The sequence below is a fragment of the Gossypium arboreum genome, chromosome 1 (genome assembly GCF_025698485.1).
Source record: "Gossypium arboreum isolate Shixiya-1 chromosome 1, ASM2569848v2, whole genome shotgun sequence".
Lineage (NCBI taxonomy): Eukaryota > Viridiplantae > Streptophyta > Magnoliopsida > Malvales > Malvaceae > Gossypium > Gossypium arboreum.
Window position 1 is genome coordinate 102,935,102 of NC_069070.1, and position 21,175 is coordinate 102,956,276.

At 35.8% G+C, this 21,175-nt stretch overlaps 2 protein-coding genes across 6 annotated transcripts; both read right to left on the reverse strand.

The window, feature by feature from the left end:
• Positions 1-1,153: 1,153 nt before the first annotated feature.
• Positions 1,154-7,037, reverse strand: LOC108483464 (uncharacterized). 2 transcript variants are annotated; one of them, XM_017786878.2, is made up of 8 exons: positions 5,751-7,037; positions 5,388-5,511; positions 4,670-4,793; positions 3,198-3,234; positions 2,868-3,105; positions 2,443-2,550; positions 2,258-2,356; positions 1,154-1,731 (listed from the first exon to the last, which is right to left on the reverse strand). In XM_017786878.2, the coding sequence occupies exons 1-6, from the start codon at positions 5,979-5,981 to the stop codon at positions 2,456-2,458; spliced, it is 849 nt and encodes a 282-aa protein (XP_017642367.1). In that variant the 5' UTR covers positions 5,982-7,037; the 3' UTR covers positions 1,154-1,731; positions 2,258-2,356; positions 2,443-2,455. The 2 variants fall into 2 exon arrangements, with proteins under 2 accessions (XP_017642367.1, XP_017642366.1); XM_017786877.2 differs by having other exon boundaries at positions 5,367-5,511.
• Positions 7,038-8,841: 1,804 nt separating this feature from the next.
• On the reverse strand, positions 8,842-17,066 carry LOC108483170 (AT-rich interactive domain-containing protein 5-like). 4 transcript variants are annotated; one of them, XM_017786409.2, is made up of 14 exons: positions 16,672-17,066; positions 15,853-16,228; positions 15,617-15,750; positions 15,471-15,510; positions 12,635-12,687; positions 12,408-12,453; positions 11,644-11,733; positions 11,331-11,453; positions 11,165-11,216; positions 11,018-11,078; positions 10,336-10,402; positions 10,146-10,196; positions 9,520-9,612; positions 8,842-9,201 (listed from the first exon to the last, which is right to left on the reverse strand). In XM_017786409.2, the coding sequence occupies exons 2-14, from the start codon at positions 16,210-16,212 to the stop codon at positions 9,094-9,096; spliced, it is 1,278 nt and encodes a 425-aa protein (XP_017641898.1). In that variant the 5' UTR covers positions 16,213-16,228; positions 16,672-17,066; the 3' UTR covers positions 8,842-9,093. The 4 variants fall into 4 exon arrangements, with proteins under 4 accessions (XP_017641898.1, XP_017641901.1, XP_017641900.1 ...); XM_017786412.2 differs by having other exon boundaries at positions 15,853-16,231; XM_017786411.2 differs by having other exon boundaries at positions 16,649-17,066.
• Between the last annotated feature and the right edge of the window lie 4,109 nt (positions 17,067-21,175).

The window sequence follows — 21,175 nt, forward strand, 5'->3', positions numbered from 1 at the left end:
AGTGCGATAAGCCATCTATAACACTAGCTCCTCTCTCATTATGGGATTGTGTGTGCCTACCAGAGAAAGAACAGAAGAAAAACAAAAAATAGAGAGTTTTTTTTATCAGGCTCGTCTGAACAAGCAAGCTTGAAGAATAATTAAAAAGGAAAGTTGGTTGGTCAAAGAAACTATTTTGCGAAAATGTTGGTGAAAACAAAGCTTCCTTAAAGTTGCTACCCATACTTCTTACCCTTGGCTATAGAAGAGCATAATCCGTGGAAGAGATTTATGCACCTAGTGACTTAATTGCCACATATGGACCGTCCTTGGAAAATGACATGGCTGAGAAAAAACGGTTAATAGGAGGGAATGGAATAAAGGTGAAATGAGTAATGTCCACTTCAATCCAGGCTTAAATCATCTTTGGTGCAATGGTAAGAGTTTTTCATCAACTGGCGAATATGGCATAACTTTTGGGTACAACGAATCTAAGAATCATAGTATAATCAATTGTACTCCTTGGAATATGTCTGCTTGGACATCCTTCTGGAAACCTCAAGTTGCCTTCTAAAATCATTCTCTATGTAAAAAAAGAGAGAGAGAGAGAGAGAGAATGCAACATATTGATGACTCCACACCATTTTGTCATCATTCGAATGCTGAAACTTATGACCATCTCTTCTCTACAGCTATCTGGTTTGGCAGTATGGTGTGAGCATTGGGCTACAGAGGAACGAAGTAAAGCTTCAACAAGGATCCAGCCAATCCTAGGGGCAAAACAATGTTCTGTCAGTCGAATGCTTGGTCTTCTTAGGGAGCTTTTGTGGGAATAGGCATTAAAATTTCTATACGCTTCTCCAACTTCAACAACCTCATTATCCTTCTGGAATGACAGCCACACCAGTTTCCATTGCCAATACTTTTATACCACCCACTTATCTCTGATATAAAACATCTGAGGGGATGCAGCGTCTATGTCTCAAATGAAGCCAACACCTCTTCCAATCATCAATTTCTGTTTTCATTTTTCCTACTGTTTACTCTTTATTTACTTCTAATTTATCTTACAGTTTGGTTAATACATGATAGTTAATATAAACAAGTATATTTATCTTGTATTATTACTATTATTTAAGTAATAGAGAGAAATAAATAAATAGAAAAAGAATACTTTGTACACAAGGAAATATCTTTCTTTTTTTTTTTCTTTTTTGAAGGTCACTTCAGTTGAAAGAAAATGCATCCGAGAGCTTCCTCCATGTTGTGAAATCAGGCTCTCATAATCATTCATGAAATGCAGACTACTACTGCTAATACTACTACTACTACTAATATGCACAAAACTAGAACCAACCAACCAACCAACCGGCCAACCATGTCTGCAAACAAACGCAGGACTCCACCAGACAGACACCAGAGAGACTATCTATACACCCAAATGCTGGGATTACTACACTGACTTCTACACTATAAAAAGAATCATATGTTGATTCTAAACATGTATCTTCCTTTTACTTTTTTTACACCATTTTTATTCCTATGTGGTTGCTAGAAACCCTTTCCAGCATCCATCAATCCCATGACTGCTGGCCACCTGACCAGCTGTATGATAATAATGTTCTCTACAAATACCAGGTTAAAAAACACCACCACCAAGGAATACCTTTCGGCTTCCTCCATATTGCTTCTCCACCATATGGAGTGACTCGGACAACATTGACTTCTCTGGTGAGCATGACTACGTATGACCTGCACAAAGATAAAACATAGTAAGTCCTTTGCATTGCTCACCCCAAAACACACCCTTATAATTTTAACATCCCCATGCATTCAATCTCATGCGTGTCTCCTGAGCACACATGAATACTTCCATTCCATTCTTCCATTCTACTCTCTTTGGTTCTTTAAACAATCCTTATCATACTTCTAGTAGTCATGATCTTGATATGAAACTCATTTCGTCAATTTCAAAGCAAGCACATTTGAGTCATTTTGATAGAAAAACACATCATTACATCTGGACTAATATGTGATGGTCTAGCATTATAAGCAAAAAGAGAACATATTTGAAAGAAATATGTAGAAAAATACATAACCCTCTCAAAATGATATTCAAATAAACTGAATAATAAAGCCACACCAGAACTGATCCCCATAATGGGTGTGACTATGTTATTTCATTTGTTTACTCTTCATTATTGGCCTCTTTTTTTTTTTGGGAACAGTACTGCAGGAAAGAAAATTGATGTATCAGTGGGATGAGAAAACTCAGTACCTGTAGAATGCAAAATAAATAACTTGCAAGGCTAGATCCGAAGCCCGCCACTCAAGTAGCAGTTCCGCTGCTCTTAGTCCTGCTGCAATCTAAGGATACCTGAATTAATGAAAAAAGGATACCAGTCACAGTTACTTCCACAGCATGACACCTAAGAACTTCGTGCCACAAATGTGAATACTTACCTTGATCAACTCCTCACCCAGTTGTTTGGTCAGAACCACTACCTTGCATAAACTGAGAAGGAGTAGTAACAATAAATTGTGGCTGTGCTGGAACAGATGCTGCTATACCTAATAAACAAACACACCTAGCTGATAAGGTCTTCTTTGCATTGAAAAACTTAAAACAACTGGGCCTGCGCATCAAATTCTCTAAGCTTAACCAAAGAGTCCATTCTCTATATAATTTTCAGTTCACAAATAATCATTAATGGATATTTTCTTCGAATGCCTAGCAAAATTAAATTAGATCAATGAAATATAAAGATGAGGATGTAGTGTCAAGATATTGAAGAGGGTAGTAATCATTGGCATAAAGAGTTAGCGGAAAAATGCAAAGCCAGTAATGTAAGCAAGCACAAAAAGAAGATTTTCATATTGATATTAACCTCCAGGATATGGTGTTTGGATTGTGGGCATTGGAGAAGTTGTGATTGCATTAGCAACGGCTCCTCCAAACTGCACTATTTGATGGCTTGGCATTGCATATCCCTGTACAGCTGTATAACCATGTCCACTAGGAACAGTCTGACCCAATTGCCCATAAGGATAAATAGCTGGATTAACTGCTCCAGGAACTCCATATATCTGAAGGTACTGCTGAGCCACGTAGGGGTTGTAAGCACCCTGTCCAGAGAAACAAGAGTAAATCAGCATCAGGACACAAGCATTACTTGCTCCAATTTTTTCACAACATTCCACTTTGAAATGCCAATAACCTGAGGATAGACATATTCAGGTCCATATGTTGCATACCTGCACGGATAAACATATATCAAAGATCTCAAAACAGTCAGCATTAATTAGGAGTTAGGCATTAAATTTTATACTGTAAATGAATTTATAGCAAGGGCATAAACACGATACTATGTATCACGTCAGAACAACCAAGCTTTCCGAGTGAAATACCAGCGTGCTACTACCAAGAAGCCCATACCAAGACCCAAAAACTTCATCAGTAAAATCATAAGCCTAACTACTCAGCCCATGAGAATAATCACATCCCCCCTTCTCCCAACATTTCTTTTTCCCTTTGATCCTTATCAAATCACAATCATGATCTTGCCTGTTCAATAAACATTGAGCTCGGGCACATATCCTCTGCAACTACCACTTTTGCATTCCTGCAATTACCAATCACACCATGTCATATGACTGTACTTTAGACTATTTAATCCTGAATTCTAAGGTAAAGACTAAAAACTCCTTGGCCAATTTTGCATGCTGTGATCGGTTTGAACTGCAAGGAAAATAATTAAAAGAGGAGAAAGTAGCTGCAAAAGGAGATGTACCCAATTGAACTCTGATTAGCAAGCTTTCCGTAATGACCCAACCACACTGCTGGTTGATGAGGCATGTACAGCACACAACCATATGTATGCTAAGGCTAGAACCTATCCTCATTAATAATGAAAGAATATATGTTTCTGCCCTACTGTTTATGCTTGTGTGGAAACGTCTCAATCCATACATTACAACATTTTAAATGAAGAAAAAGCTTAACACAAAGTAGCCTAGAGATCTACAATGGAGTTTACCGAGACAAAAAAAGAAAAAATACTTGATTCTAAACTTTGTGTGCCAATCCTTTCAATTCCAAGCGGAAAATCCCAGGAAATTATCACATTAGACTTTAGAGACACATAAAAAGGTGTCTGTCAAGCACTTATATCAAAGTCAATTGTAGGCAAAATCCCCAAAAAGAAACCTAATGCTCCATTTGGAAACATGAATTCAAAATTTTGGATTTGAAGTTTATTTACTATGTAAATGGTAATAACAAAATGCATGTATTATGGACAATTTAATCGGAATTCCATATAATATATATTTGACTGGTATAAAAACATGAATTTGTCAAATTCAAAAATATTTTAGTAATTTCAAATTTGCTACTAAATAGCAACCAACAAATCCATGGATTTGAGAAATAATTATGAATGTTACGTTTCTAAATATTTTACTTCTCAATATACAATATTTTTGAAATCCAAATCAGAATTCTAAAATCTAAGTTCCCAAATACTATCTAAAATAAAATTTCTTAGGCACTTAATAAAACAAAACTTGAAAAATTATAAGTATAAATGATAAATGCTAGAATTTGATGTTCAACCAAGCCAAGCTCAATTGAATCATGATTGGAGCAACCAAAATAGTTAGAAACCCTTGAATCAGAAGCATAACTCACCCATAAGAAGGGTACATCAATCCTTGTTGATAATTGTAAGGAAGTGGAGGCTGATAGCCAATACTTCCAACATAAGCCCCTCGTGGCACACCTCCAATATATGGAGAAGCTGGTCTCAAACGTCCTATTAGAAAGACAAGAAGGAATAAATAATTAGCCTGATCACCGAGTTTAACAGAAATGGGCACATTCAGAACTAACTGAAAAAAAAAATTGAAAAATTAGTTCAACTATAAGTATAATAGCATCAGCTTGAAAGAGTTGAATAGAAACAAAATGAAACCACCCTACAAATTTCTACTAGAAGCAGAGATTTGGGCAATATAAAGTTATAAACAAGAAGAGACACTTTTGGCAAAGAAAGACAGTTTTAAATGAAAGGACATTTTCAACATCTGTGGTAAGAACGCAAACAGAAACCAAATTCAAAACCTATGTTACTCGGACTCAGGTGTGAGTGTCCGATACAGATGTGTAGTGGACCTGGGTTTATGGATAGATTTTTTCTATGCTTTTTCATTTATTTAGAGGATGAGAATCTTGGAGGCCATATGCCTGTAACCATGTCTCAGACACAAATACCTCAAATCGAAGAAAAGGGAATAGCATTTTTTTTTCGAGTGAGCTGGAATAGCAGCAAATATTGTTACAGAAAATGTCACATGTTGAAAACGATAATGGTGTTAATCAGACTAACCGGACAGATTAGAGATGATACCGTAAGGAACAGGAGGTCGAGGACGGCCTAGAGAAGCCAAATTACAATTAGCACGCCTGCCATCAATAATTGGGGTCGGATCAGCACAGGCTCTCCTAGCAGACTCTGGATCCCGGAAAGTTACCTACACCCTCCATGCAAACCCAACAAGAAACCAAGTCACTCTAAAGTCAATAAAACCCCTTTAACTTACTACACATTGCTTCAGCATCAAAGCCTTGCTGCCAGCCTTGATTTAGTACCAGTTTTATTTACATAATAACATGGACAGCCAAATGCAAAGTAGCATCTTATCATCATCAAACAGCAGCAAAGACAAAGAAATCTTTAAAAATTTAAAAAAAAAAAAACATTAACACTCACAAAACCATATCCTTTTGAACGGCCGGTGTTCTTATCAGTGATGACAACGGCTTCCACGATTTCACCAAACTGCTCGAAATATCGGCGCATGGTTTCGCTTTGAGTTTCCCAAGCGAGTCCCCCAACAAAGACCTTGGTGTATGTGGTATCTCCAAAAGGGGAATTCATGTATTGGAAGCCAGAACTCGAACTCGACCCCGAGCTCGGACCCGGAATTTGCTGAAACGCCATGACCACAGATGACCCAATTCAAATCCAGGGATACTAAGGAAAGGATCCAAGATTGATTGAAGGTGATCGACAAATCAAGTAAGAATGAGGTTAACCCCAGAATAGAGAGACTAAAGATACAATTTTTTCCCTTAAAAGAATGATAAAACCCTAGAAAAACCCTAGAATTGGAAGGAAAGATAAATTCGCAGAACCGTATGGGATTTAATGGAATAAAGGAGAAAAGGCAGAAAACCCTAGATGGGCCAAGAAGAGGGGTGAAGTGGAAAGTGGTGGGATTGGATGAAACATGCACTTTGGGGCTATATACACAGAGACAGTGAGGAACACAGAAAAGCAAAGCAAAGCAAAGAAAACTGAAGGCTTGACAAAGTGAGGAACGGCTTACTATGTATGACAGGAAGAAAAGAGAAGGAAGGAAAAGAAGAAAACAGGAGGTGGGTGAGGATTGATTGATGGGTAGCAAACAGAGTGAAGAATCAAACTGTAATACCAGAATAAGGAGAAGATCAAAGACCCCTCAAGAAAACTCAGTAAGGTGAAGGGAAATAATAAGAAATTAACTCAGTTCATTGTTGTTGAGAGATGGAGGAGGAAGAAATAGAAGAGTGGTCATCATCATCAAGGAAGAGCAATAAAGGGGAGAAAGAAAGAAAGAAAAAAAAAAAAAAAAAGAAGGAAAAGGCGCAAAGGGAAGAGAGGAGAGGCTTTAGTGCTGGAGAGTTCTGAAACAAAGCAATGGCAATTAGCAAAGACAGCTTGGTTGGGGTGGGGACTCGGGACCTACTATCCCCTATTTCAATGGCTAATCCAGTTGCCTATCTCTCTATCTCTCTCCTCTTGTAACTGATCTCGCTCTTCTTTTCACTCTACTAACTCCAAATTAAATCAAATGGGATTAAATTTTAAAGCATAAAAAATTAATATTTATTTTTCAGTCATAAAATTCCAACATTTTTATTAAATAAACATCCATTCTACTCACGATAATTAAACAGACAATTCTTGCAGTACTGCTACTGATTTTGTCTGACTTGAAATTCACTCTTCTTCAACCACACTCGCAGTAACAAATGGGAATAAGAAGTCTCCTGGCTTTCCAATTCTCTACTTAGAATCCCATTTTAATTGGTAATTTGTGTAGCTTTTTTGTTTTTTAATAATAATAATTTACCGAGTGTTCATAACATAAATAAGTGGTGAGATGGACAATTTAGTTCCTGAATACTAGTATACATGTGTTGTAGTGTACATATATATATATATTATTATTAATAAAGAGTAGGGTAGGGGTGGAAATGGATAAAGCTGAAGGAGCTGTCCAAGTAAAGTCAGTAAATTGAAAGGGACCCTCAGAAAAAAGGATGATGCTGCTTGCGACAATTATGCATTATTGTTTTTCTTTCATTGAACCCGGTAGGTATATATTTTTTGCAAATAAAACCTTAATAATATATTGTAAAAAAAAAAACCCAAACATTGTGACCCAATCATCTCCTCTAAAACCCCGCGAATACAGATTGACTTGAAACAAAAATAGTCAAACAAACCCGCGATTCAAGTGCTTGGATTAGAGATGCTATGAGCACACCAGGAAATAAATAAAAAGGGGGGGGGGGGGGGAGAACAGTGCATAAAGATGTTAGAATGATGCAAAAGAAGAAACGAGAAGAAGAAGAAGAGAGGGTAATCGTTTTGTAGGTGAAAGAAACCAAGAATCAACAAAATCATCGGCATGAAAAAACATAGTACTAATAATTTATAACAATGATGTGTGTGGACACAGAGGCCATAACATGTGTTGGCTGCCTGGCCTAGCATAAACCTAGACTAGGATATCATATCTGTCAGCTTATATTCTTAATTTTCTGACAACATTCTTAAACAGGAAAGTTTTTCAGGAAAGTTTTTTTTTTTTTTTTTGGCTTCTTAATTCTTAATGGGTGTATCTTCCAATGGAGAAAGAGCTACATGCTACTCTAAATTCTGCAGTCATCTCCCAGATACACTCAATTTACTGTCACATACACAATACAACAGTTAGCATGTTGAGACTTTCAATTGTGTATGCTACATACATCATTCATCGGGAGCAGTCAATAGGCGGTCCTGAAGCGGCCAAGTCAAGTGTCATTCACACCGCAGTGCTGCTGCTATATTCGGGTTACACTTACTACATACATGATGATGATGATGATGATGATGATGATGATACATTTACAAATGCTAGCCACCCACCCAAACTCCCCCATTTCTATCATCACACTGACAGTGACTGATATATACTGTTGAGTTGGGAAAAAAATAATATTATTAACAGAAAATATGGTGAATGTTGTAGGTCCAACCCGAACGTTAAGGCCTTTTACTCCAAATTAACAACGATTAATCAATTTTGATTTGACTCCAGTTAAAGGAAGTGTTGGTACTCAATCTATATAACTAATAATCAAACAAAACGAAAAAATGAAGTAAATATTATAAAGTTAACATACTTCCACAAAACAACAGAGCTTATGTTTGATTGGTTGATTTTCAAGTGATAAATATCCAGTTGCTGTTAGTGTCTGATAACAAAATCAGGAAAGCCTCAGTACGGTTGATTCTAATCTAGTTGATTAATATTAAAAGGTAACTTTTGTGCTTCAAATTTAATCATAATATCATTAATTAATTCTTTCAACTAGAATGTTGAGACGGCTTAAAAGGTAGAAAAAAGTCAACGTCAGTATTTCAGCCAACTAATTAATGAGACTTTTAAAGTAGAAACCCCAAATGATTCCAAACTAAAATATAAGGACTAAATCCCAAATTTGAATTAGTAAAGGGACCAAAATCAGAAATTGACCAAACTAAACCATTGTTTGCACAAGTCTTTAACTTGCATTAATTTACCAAATCTCCGCTCTCCTTTTATCATTTGATTTTGAGGAGATTTTTAACTTCCCTTTTTTCCCTTCACAAAGGGCTTTTCAACTAGTTCAGCGTTGATGAATAAAATCAAGCACAAGGAAAATTACAACTAATCCAACAATACCATAGTTTACTCCTAATTACATTAATCCTACAATGACTGTGGCCAACCAATCTAAACTAAACAACACGATGAGGTTCAAGCTGCTGATCCCTGCTCAAAAGGGACACGAACAAAGAGTCGACCATGCAAGCTCACAACAGCAGTTGTCAGAAGCGGATCAATTCTCGATGGTAAGTTCACTACCTGTACAAACCACACCAAATTAAGGTCAGGATCAGCTCACGAAGTATCTTTCTTTTGCTCCAATTTTATTTTCTGCTTCTTTTCCCTCTTGTTTCCATGACAAAAAACCGCCCTATTAAAGCAGCAGGCTTCTTCCTAAAACATTTTCATCTCGAATACAACAATAAACTTGGAAGAAACTGAACAAAATTAAGAATATCGATGCCCATCAAATATAGGGTTAATTCCTCCTATATTCTCACCTATGTTCTCAAGCATAGTCTAGAGATGCTATTATAAGCTTTTTTATTTCCTCGTCTTAGAAATTAAAAGAAATACCTTCTTAAAGGGCGTGATACCCCAAGGATTGTCAACTTGCTCTGGTTGGCCAGTGATAACCACACGTCCAGCAGGATCTGATTGAACTCGTACCTAGATCCACCAAAAAGCAAGTCCAGTCTTACATCCAGGGGAACTCATAGAGACTACAGAAGGGAGGGATTATGAAACACCAAACATGTTTTCCAATCACAAACGTGTGAAAATCATAGCAACAAATTTAAAAAGAACTTAAGACTTTCACGTATTTGAAAGCAGAAAAGCAGCTGAAATTTTGTTGAGAAGGGGCCAATGTCCCCCCCCCCCCCAAGTAACTAACTATTAAATTCTTACTGCGCCCCATAGCTTAGGAAGAAAATAGAAAATCCAAGATATTTTGAGAAACCGCTCAAACAATCTACAAAACTAGGAACTAATAAGACATCTTAGTAGACTAACCCTTTATTGATACTGGTATCAGTAAATTACTAGAAAATACAACACATGAATTTTTTGCGTGCTTATCGATGTGATTAACTGCAAATACAAAAGAGTACAGGTTGCAATGCCCTACTGTCAAGGATCATACCAATTGTTTACTAATTTGCATAAAGTCATTTGAAAAGGATTTTGGGACAACTGCATACCTCCTCACGCAGAAGCCCAGGGACCAGAGCATATACCTCAAAGCAATCCTGCTGTGCATTTTAAGGCCAGTGAAACTACTCAGAACTCAAAACCCCAAAACAAGCTACTCTGCAACTGATTTTAATTGGCACCAGTTTTGAATAGATTTTTATCTGCCTGTGCATCAGGTAGGAAACAAGGGATACTTACAGTTTCACGGACATTGATCTTCACCCAATCAGCAGGGGTTCCAACATCAACAATTTCAGTAATCAGTCTACATCAAGAAAATTTGCATCAATCAGGAAATAGAATAAAACAATACATCAACAATATTTGCATCAATCAGAAAATAGATAAAACAACAATCAGATTAGTCTGAGCAAGTTTAAGATTTCTTCACTTCTTCCTGAGCCCAACATCCCTCAACTTTCCCTTTTCTAGCGGGATGATGGGATAGGGCTAATGCTGACTATGGCCTGACAGGATATATTAAACATTAAAGCATTAAATAAGTCCACTATGACAGGGTTCTTAAACCTTCTACAGATTAGGGAAAAAAGGACTAGTGCTTAAAGTTACATTGAACATTTACATTTGCAGCATGCCACTGTTGACAACCGCTTTGCACTGGCTCATTTATTTCAAGTAAGGTGTTCCTAGCAGCAACAGGTGCAATAAGAATATGGTTCTTTGAATTGATTCAATTATGCATGCAGTAAATCATTCATATATTTCCTTTTTTGATGGAAGAATCATGCATAAATTAATTGAGAAAAAGCTCGTCTGCATCTTAATTTAAACTTCAGATTACGTAGAATGTAAATGAAGATGGATGAAATAAAACCCTATGCAAAAGTAATGCATAGCTAAGAGATTAGCATATATTAACTGCTTATCATGTGCAGATTTATCAAGCTCTGTGCTTATTGGCATCTTCTGCTTCTGCAAACCTGGAAAAGAAACCAAAAACAATATGAAAATTCATGGTAATAATGGCAGAAATTTGCAAGAGAGGTATCTACATGTGGCAGCATACCAATACTTTTGAGATGTCTTTCACGTTTTGGAGCAGAACCCATGATTTTCTCCTGTACAGAGGAATTGTTGTTTTCAGAGTCTTGCATAAAAGATATGCTCCAAAAACAGAAATACAATAATATAGAAAATTAGAGATGATAAAAAGGTTTAAATATTCAACAGACCTTCACAATGGGCTCGGTAATCTCACCATATCCAACAGAACGTTGAGCATGCCAACCCTGCATGGCACGAGCAGCAGCATCCCTGCGTGCCCTACCTGACCCCAAGGCTAGGAAACCACTTGACTGCACGGACACTCGGAGATCATTAGAAAAGGAATGCTTTAGCACAAATAGTGAGAGGAAACAAATGATTAGTATAAGCATCCAAAGGTCATTAGTTGTACAAAATTCATCTAGTTCACATCAGCATATGGAATGGAAGATGGAAAGTCAAGAATCACACTGTTGTATAATATGAAGAAACAAAACCTACCTCCTTTTCACCACTTGCATGAGGGAGTGAAGAAGCAGGAAGTTGAATCTCACCATTCTCTCTCTTATACTTTTCATATTCTAACAGTGCCTGCTCAACCATAAAATAATCAGGAAATAGGAACCACAGCCTGAAATCATACAAGTATTGTTACCCAAAAAATGAGTAAATCAATAAACTTTCCTTCGTATTTATTTACTTATTTATGAGCTGACAGGAAAAAGACTTGTTACCCCATCAAGCGGTTAAACAGATCATGAGATATATTGGCACTGCTATCATTTTCCCCAAATGTATATTATTTAGTTTGGTTTGGATAAGCATGCCTTTGAAAACTTGCACTATGATTCTAATTATATCAACTAAAATCTATGCTAGTTTCATTGAGTGGTTTAATGTTGTGCTCAAAACAACCCCCAAAATCATTCCCAGAACTAGAAAAATGTGATATGTGCCATGCATCATTTATGTTTCATGCAAGCCAAAACAGGGTGCAAAAAGAACAGGCATAGGCATAGGCATTGCTATTTGTTTTCTTTCTTTTTTTTCATTTTTTTTTTTTTTTGCTTTTTAAAGTTTAAATCTAATTAAATGTATCAAATAATTGTCTTGGAAGAAAAATAAGGCTGGTCTATATGACTTAGAGGTCACAATTCTAAGGCATGGAAACAGCCTCCCCTCATTGCAAGGGTAAAGTTACACGCACTATGCCCACACTCCGTATAATGAGGTAGCTAGCTAATTGTACTAGCTAAAGAACATACCTTCTCGTAAAATATGCGGAATGTCCAAGAGACAGTTGTGCAGGTCCTGGGAGAAGGAATGAGAAACCAAAGTCAATCAAGAGAATAATATACGATTTCATAAAAACCATGTCCATATAAAGTACTGTGTTGAGGTCAAATGCAACCCAAATCCATAGAGATAGAGACATAACTTTACACCAAAAAGCACATGGAAAGAAAAAAGAACCATCTATACTTCTACTTACTTTGGGGGGTGGAAAGACTCTCCCACTTGCCGCCATAACTTTGATGCAGTAACCTATAAGCATGCATCATTTAAAAGTAAATATATATATTGATGGTGTAAAAGAAGGTGATTTCCAATTTGGACACATAAGAGAACTCCCAACACAAGCATTCTGAATCCAACAACATGAAAATCCAACTTCATCTTCTGCCAACCTTTAAATATTCAAAATTAAGCCTCGCGGATCACAACTCAAAGTTTAGAGCAAAACATATAATAACCAGGTTAAATTGTTAAAAAAGAAATCAGGACATGAAGAATTTTTTTGCCAAAAGGTAATCCTAAAGGATATAAAACTCTTATTTATGGAAAACAGGACTGGGAGAGTAAAGAGCTGTTCAGTTTATAAACAAATTGTGGATACGATATCATACACAATCACTCCCTAAAACTCAAATTGTCTCTATGTTTGACTCGGCATGTATATAAAGAAAAAAATTGAAACGCTTTTACATCATAGGATTAAAGCTTTTTAGTCATATTGTTCAATGACCTTTTGAAAGTTATAAGAAAATACAAAAAAGTTGATATGGAAAATCAAGAAAAGAAAAAGCTTAGGTGCTACAAGAAACAAAGAAGGACATGGGAAAAAGGCTGGTCAATCGCAAACCTATTATCATATACCATATTTTCTCTAATCAGCCTTCTGTAGACTTAAAATATGCTTATGTATCAACCCATTTAAAGATACAAGGTTAAAGTTCAAGACCGGATACAACTTGTTAGTTGATAAATAGACACTGAAGTTTCTAAGAATGTTTGCAGATCATGCACTCTGTAATCCAACTCTAAATGGAATAATCTACAGCTATGATACCCTGCAAGCACGCTCAAACTTATCCACCTTCAAACGCGCGCCTCTTGCATTATATTCATGGGCCTATTTAGGCATTAATTATTAATACCTCTCTAGAAGTCAATTTAAGTATATCACTTAATGCTTGCCCACGAACGACAGAACCGCTTTATAAAGAATCATAATTAAAGGATATATCCAACTCTAATACTTTTTAAAGCACCAAACTTGGTAAATTAGGAGGCAAACTAAACCTCTTGGCCAATGGCAAGGTACTGGTATCGTATGGAGTCAAAGCTTGGGTTCAATCTTGAGCATCCCTACCCCATCCCCAATTATCAAGTGTATCAAAATAAAAATAAAAATAAAATAACTAAGTAAAACCCCAATATTATACCGCTAAAGAAAAGGTTGTGATTATGCCCCCACAAAACAAAGGTGTAGAAGAAGAGAACTGAGAACACTAATATGATACTACATTTAAAGCCTATATATAAAAACATGGATATGACAAATAAGATACAGCAACTATGATAACTTTTTAGAAATGAGGATATGGTAAATAAAACTCTGGGCTAGTGGCAAGATACTTGTGTTGTATGGCTCAGAACTTGGATTAACATAGAATCTGTACCCCCATCCCCCAATAATCAAGTGTATCAAAATAAAAATAAAACAGTGAACCCCACAAAATATACCACTAAATAAAAAGTTGTGATCCACAAAATCAAGGTTTAGAAAAAGTGAACCGAGAATACTCATATGATAAGACATTTTAAGGTTAAAGCTTATATATCACAACATGAGTGTGACAGATAGGATACAGCAACTATGGTCATTTTTATAAAAATGGGGATACGGCAATAAGAAAACATAAATGTAATATTTTTTCCCAATAACTATTTCCTTTTTTCTCCCCTTACCATCAACCATAATAAGAAAAAGATAACTAAATATCAGACTTCGCCTCACCAAATAATTAAAACAGAAAGAGTGTTGCTTCATCCTCCCTAGTCCTATTCATGGATTCATGTCATTACCTTTCAAACCTTGATTTCTGACATATTTCATAGACAAAGAAAATCTCATATGTTGAAAAGTAAGATTTATATTTTTTGAGGGTATCACCTAATTTAACTATATCTATATTTCAATTTTTATTTCCTCCTTAATTCAATAACAACTATTAAAAGATGCCAAAGGTTTTTCAGGTAATATCCATTTTCCCAGAGAAAAGATATAAGACATCTCAACGCAATGGCATCTCAATACAACCAAGAATGGCCAAAACAAACTCTTAAGGAATCAACAAAAAAACCCTAAGCATACAGGAAAAAGGGCATTTTTCTTGCAAGTGTTATATGGAATCTTGTTTGAGAGACTTTGAAGTCAGATCGTACAGAATTTATTTGTACATATAGGGAAAAAATGTGAGCTTATCAACTTTGTGCCCAAAACAGAAGCAGTTATGTGATGGCATAATGGCAACTCTAGAAATAGTGTAACAAGCGTGTCATTGCCATGTTGATTGGCATTTCCAACTTTGGATACTTCACACGAATTCTTCTTCATTCGTGGTAAAGAGAGAGAGAGAAACCCAACGAATTAACTACCGAAGTTAGAAGATACAGTTTTCTATTAGTGCATCTTTAATAACGAAAATAACCAAATTAACGCCTAGCCAGAATTTAATCTTATTTACCTTCCTAAACAAGAAACAGATCCAAACGACTTTACACGTAGATAATATCCGGTTGTTTGTAACCTTTTACTTGTTGACACCTAAAGCTGTTAGCTTGGATAATGTATTAGATAAGAATATTGAAATTCCAAAACGGCAAAATAAATGCATCATTATACACATTAATAAAACCAGACCGAACGTCCCCTCTGATTTGTCAATGATTGCTATGTGAGTTAAACAAGAATATAGGATGATTTAAGGGTTCAGAGAAAAGGTTAAAAACATCAATTAAAGATTCCAGATATGCAAGCATACCACTTCGTAGCCACCCAATTTAATAACTGCTCTCCACAACCTACATTAGATGTGAACATGCACCAAGAGAAAAGCACAAATTAGACTCTGAGAAAAAGCAGACTTATAACCCACAAAATCCAGAACAATGATCAGTGCAAACTCACTTAAGGCAGTTTAGCGGTTCTCCATAAAATTTAGGGGGCTTGAATTCCAATGACCTATCCTTATAGAAACTTTCCAGCTCCTTCATGAATGCTGCTCGCTCCTCTGGTGTTCCAGCTTCATCAGCCTCCCCCATCTATAAGCCAAACAAGTCAAAGTGAGTTAAAAATAGGATAAACAGAATTATTGACACTTCATTTGTTCATGTCAGAACTTATAGGACATTTCTTTTATGTACCTCAGGATCAAGCAACCAACTCTTTGATTTCTCCACCTTCTCAGGTCCAGATTCAGGGGCAAGAGAGCGAAGGGGAGTAGCATCTCCATTGACTTTCTGCTCCAGTGGTTCAGCAGGAGGAGCATCAGAAGGATCGGTATTAGCATCATTGGAAGATATGTTATCAGGTTTATCGGGCATAGGAGGATTATCAGTCATGTTAACATCAGTGGGCAAGGTTGAAGTTGTATCAGCAATTGTTTCATTGGCATTTTGATCCTTAGTGGGGGGTGAGGACTGTTGCTCTTGGACAGCAGTATCAACAAGGTTAACTTGGGAAGCCTCAGGCAGCTGCTGTTCCAACATTTCGGTATCTTCCATCTTGCTTATACAGATTCTGCTGTCCACATCAACAGTTGAATTAGTGATTTTTTAAGGGGAAAAAAAGATGAAAAACAAAAACGAAAAACAAAACCCTAAGTCCTACTTGTTTTTCAAAACCATATATATATAACAAGAAAAATATGAAAAACAAAAAACTAAGCGTTAAAAGAAATGAAAGAGAGCAAAATTAGAGTGCCCTAAAACCTAATAATTTAAAGATAGTTGAAAAAAAGAGAGTAAAAAGTGATGGTGGAAGAAGAAACTAGCCTGGAGCGGCGAAGGAAGGGGGGAGACGGGAGAAGAGAGAAATGCAGTTAGGGCTTTGAGAGAGAATGCGAATGCCAAAGAATTGCAATAGCAATAAATAGGGAGAGCAGCAACAGCATCCGAGTGGCATTAACATAGAAAGTATCGTTAATGGCAGGGAACTTACACAACTCGACGGTTACACCTTACCTGCTCTGCCTGGGCTGGGATTGTTGATTTCTGATTGGGATTTTTTCGGCTCTGCCAACTTAGCTACCAAATAAGAACTCTCCTTCCTTTTTTAGCGTCGTTGGTTTCGGCTCGGCTTGGATTTGCTTGGCTAGGCTGCTGAGGTCTTCTTCCTTCTTTAGCATAATAAAAAATGAAAAAAAAAAAAAAACCCAGTGAGTGAATGGTGTGTTTTTCTTTCTCTTTTTTTTCCCCCAAGCGGTGTGGTGATGAGTTGATACCAAACAGAAGCGTCTGCAGGCCTTGAACCTACGAGCGAAGTGCTGTAGGGGCTGTTTTAACTCCCCAACAGCCAACAGGCCTGGCCTTCTTTCAACTTTAATTCCCACTACGCTCCAGGTCCATTTTAGCCCAGTTTCTACATCTCCCATTTGGGTGGTTGTTATACTTCTTTTCTTAAGACCAAATCCAACAGCATAACCCAAAAATTAATTGAAAAGCCTATCTACCCTTTGTGCATTAATCAAAATTTATTTGGATATATGGTTGGATTTCCTCATCTATTATTAAGAGTTTAATTAAGTTAACGTGAATTATTAATCGAGTCTTAAATTAATTGTAAAATTATTAAAAGTTTTTTTCTTAGAAATCAACAAATATTATTTTTATAAATAAAAAATATCTCATCATATTAATATTGTCAAATCAACACTTACAGCATAAAATCATAAAGTCATGACACCTATGCAATCTTGACAAACACCTATGCACCCTTCATAACCATAAAACTACAAACACAAGACACTTGTACTAGTAAAGCACTACTATCAATATTCTAGTTAAATACAAAAGAGAAAACTAATATAGTTTAATTAGAAAAAGCTTCATAAGGTGTTGGAAGACTATCTTTATTCAAGATGTTGGGAAAGTTATTGCTCGTTCCATGTCTTGTTATAACGAAATTGTTTCTCTACTTGAACCTGCAAATTTGAGCTTTGAATAGGTTTTATTTGTGTTGAGTTCAGTCCACCTGAATGTTTCATATTTGACAAAACACGAAGCATGATTTGACTAAGATTTTAAAGACTCCCAATCGAATTGCTTGAGGTAATTGGATAAGTACTGAATAACTAAATAAAATAGATAGACATTTCTCTTCATCTCAGGTCGATGGATCTTCTCAACTGGAGGATCCCCTATATGAATAATATATGGATAATACACATTCCAGTTGACTGAGCCTAATTCTATTATAATTGTTTTGTTCCGAAGCAAAAATATCCACGGGGCGGTTCGCCTATTCAAATATTCACGACCCAAAAGTACTGGATTCACTTTCAGATAGGTCCTGAAAGGAGAAGGAAAGTTGGAATGCCACCCGGCGTCTATTATTGAATTCACCCGACCCAATAGTACCCATTTTTGGAACATCCAGTGCCAAAGTCATAGAATGGGTAAGTCACCAATCCTTAAAATGGACTAAGTCTTATTATCTCTTGAGAGAGTTTTGGTGTTGTTAGAAGACTGATTAATAAAGACTTTTAGTTAATAAAAGCTCAGAATAATTACAACTTTTAAATAGAAGTTTAAAGCCTATCAAAACACTATTGATTAACCATTTGAAGAGGCCTATAAATAGGTTACTTGTAGTGTCACTTATAAAGCGGTTTTTGGATTGTCATTGTCAACAGTTTTATTCTGTTCTTGTAACACCCATCACCCGGCATGGTTGTCGAACGCAACTACGGATGCTACCATAATTACCAGAGTAAATCATATTCAAATTGCAACAATTAATGCAATCAAACATCAATTTATTTCATAATTCCATCCACAAAATGATTTACAATAAAAATGAGACACATTTAATCTTGTGAAAGCTCCTACGTCAACCCAAGCACGATTAATGACCAAATTGTAAACTTTTCAAATTTTAAAAATAGGTATCGATACCAATAATAGGTATTGATACCATTTTGGCATTCTGCCATTTTAAAAAATAAAACATTTAAGGAAGTACTGATACTTGTTATCAAGGTACTGATACTTTCTGAAAATTTTTCAAAAATGACCTCTTTAAAATCAATTCATGCCAAAACTTAACTTAAACTCAATAATGCTTATATGCATACCCACAAGCCCTGTAAATGTTGGAGTTTGAATTGAGTTAAACAACAAAGAATTGGTTTAAACAAAAAATGAATTGATTCAAATAGAAAAATAATTGATTTGAACAAAAAGACAATCAATTCAAATAGCAGAACTTTTGGAGCTTAATCATACCAAATATCATCTCCTAAATATCCAAACAATCATGAAACTATGCCATATAAAAGCTTCAATATACTACCTGCAACCACAACATTATATTTCAAACATATCCAAATGGTTACACTTCACAATCATTATTGTACCAAGAATATATTCCAACACTCTAGCATATCCATACCAAAATAACCATTACGATCACTTAACACCACCTAAACATATCAAGATTGAACATTAAATGAAATCCAAAATACTAATTATTCAAATACCATGTCATCTCACCATTTCAAAGTATTACTATCCATCATACCATTTTAATACCAAGATGCTATTCAAGCTCATTAATTATAGCATGATCATGATACAAAACACACATTCATATACATCATTTACATCCAACCAAAATCAACATCACTTGTAATGACCAAATAAACATCTATATCCACAACCACACCTATGTACATGCCACATATACCTAGGCCAAAATAAACAAAATTCTACTAAATCGTAAGACGGGTAATATGAGTTCTGGTGTAATCTGATCCATTCGAGAAGAAAAGGTAACAACGTAAGCATACTAATGCTTAGTAAGTTTGTAAGAAAATTAACTTAACTTACCTTGGGATTAAATAATATAAGCCGTTGAAATTTCAATGATATAAAGTATGGAATTACTCTTGGCATCCTTTTGCAAATTTCACAAGACAATTAAAATGATTTGTTCAGCATCAATGCATAAATATGTAATTCATTTCATAACTATTTGCATTATTATACTATTGTATATTATATAAAACATGCTCATCTTGTAACTCTACAAATGAAAAACTCATTCATTATTTCTGATTAATTCTCTTTTTATTTAATTAACATTTTCACCTAGAGAACAAACCTTGGATACGCGGGACTTAACTTGCCCATACAAGCTTGGAAATATATTGCTCACATGAGCTGTAAATCAAGACTTTGAAATTTACACGATGCTGTTCATGCGAGCTGTAGAGAATCCGCAACACATGCAGGATCTTAACCATCAGTAAAGAAATCCAAACTGATACCTGTTACCTTTAAAACCCTAATGGTATGCCATTTGTAACCTAATTGTTTACTAATTTTGTTACACAGTTTCTCTTGAAACTCACAAATTTGGAACAAATTAGGGATTAAATTAAAAGAAATTGTAGATTGGTGGTTTTTACTGAAAATCAGGAAAAAAATAGTAATTGAAATTAGACAAGATTGAGAACCAAGTCTGGTTCAGTTGGATTAGAACCAACTGGTCTCTTAGTGGGAGACATAATGATTTTAAATGGATGGCCCCTAAACGATTGAAGACCGTGAGAGGAGGGCTATAAATAGCCAAAAAGTGACTTCTAGGAGAAGATTCATCTCAATTCTATTTCATTTTCTTCTCTTTATTCATATTCTTCGTTGCTCTAAAATTGGGATGATCATAGGAAGCTTTGCATGGAGTAATGATCATAAGGTTTAAATTGGAAAAATGGAGAATCTAGTAAGCTGGTAAGGTTTTGAATCCTTTAGTAAGCATAAGATTTAGAAAACAAAGTTAAGGGCTTCCAAAAACCATTTTTAGGATTCTGTATGTTTCTAGAAAACTAAGTTTAAACTGGGAATGTCTGAGTTTAACTCATAATTTTGAGTTACCATGTTTGATTGCCATGAGAATGGAAGCTCCAGCATCTGGGGAAGCTAAGAGGATAAGACGGAAAAGTATCAGGTGAGTTTCTGCACTCAACCCCTGAAATGCTAAGTATGTTGAAAGTTTACATGGGTCTATAAGTATCCGCCATGGTAGTGCAATAAGTATGAATTAGCTATAAATTAATACTATGAAATGCATCTAAAGGAAACATTGTCGGGTTTAAAAGAAGATAGGAAGGAAAAATAGAAAAGCGGTGATTTTGTTAGATACTGCCATACGGTGTTACTGTGTACTCGTGATGAGTGAAGCTCTAGGCTTTATGGAAAAGACACTGCAATGTTCGAGCACCAAGGCATAGGATGGTGTAATGGAGGAATGGATAGAATAAAATGGGAAGAGTAAAGATCATGGCTAGGCTATGGGACCGATCGAAGGCTATAGCCTGAAATGAGTAAGGCCATAGCTGAAAGATGCTATGACATCATGACATGGATGAGTACGACCATAGCTAAAAGATGCTATGGCGTCATGATATAAATTAGTAAGACCATGGCTAAAAGATGATATGACATCATGGCAAACAGGACTAAGACC

Coding starts and splice junctions, on each gene's coding strand:
- LOC108483170 (XM_017786409.2), bottom strand. CDS start 16,212: ATGGAAGATACCGAAATGTTGGAACAGCAGCTGCCTGAGGCTTCCCAA. Junction 12,688..15,470: donor AATTGGGTGGCTACGAAGTG/GTATGCTTGCAT, acceptor GCATGCTTATAG/GTTACTGCATCAAAGTTATG. Junction 10,403..11,017: donor AAATCTGCACATGATAAGCA/GTTAATATATGC, acceptor TTCTTGATGTAG/ACTGATTACTGAAATTGTTG.
- LOC108483464 (XM_017786877.2), bottom strand. CDS start 5,981: ATGGCGTTTCAGCAAATTCCGGGTCCGAGCTCGGGGTCGAGTTCGAGT. Junction 3,235..4,669: donor TTGATGTACCCTTCTTATGG/GTGAGTTATGCT, acceptor TTATCCGTGCAG/GTATGCAACATATGGACCTG. Junction 3,106..3,197: donor CTGAATATGTCTATCCTCAG/GTTATTGGCATT, acceptor TTCTCTGGACAG/GGTGCTTACAACCCCTACGT.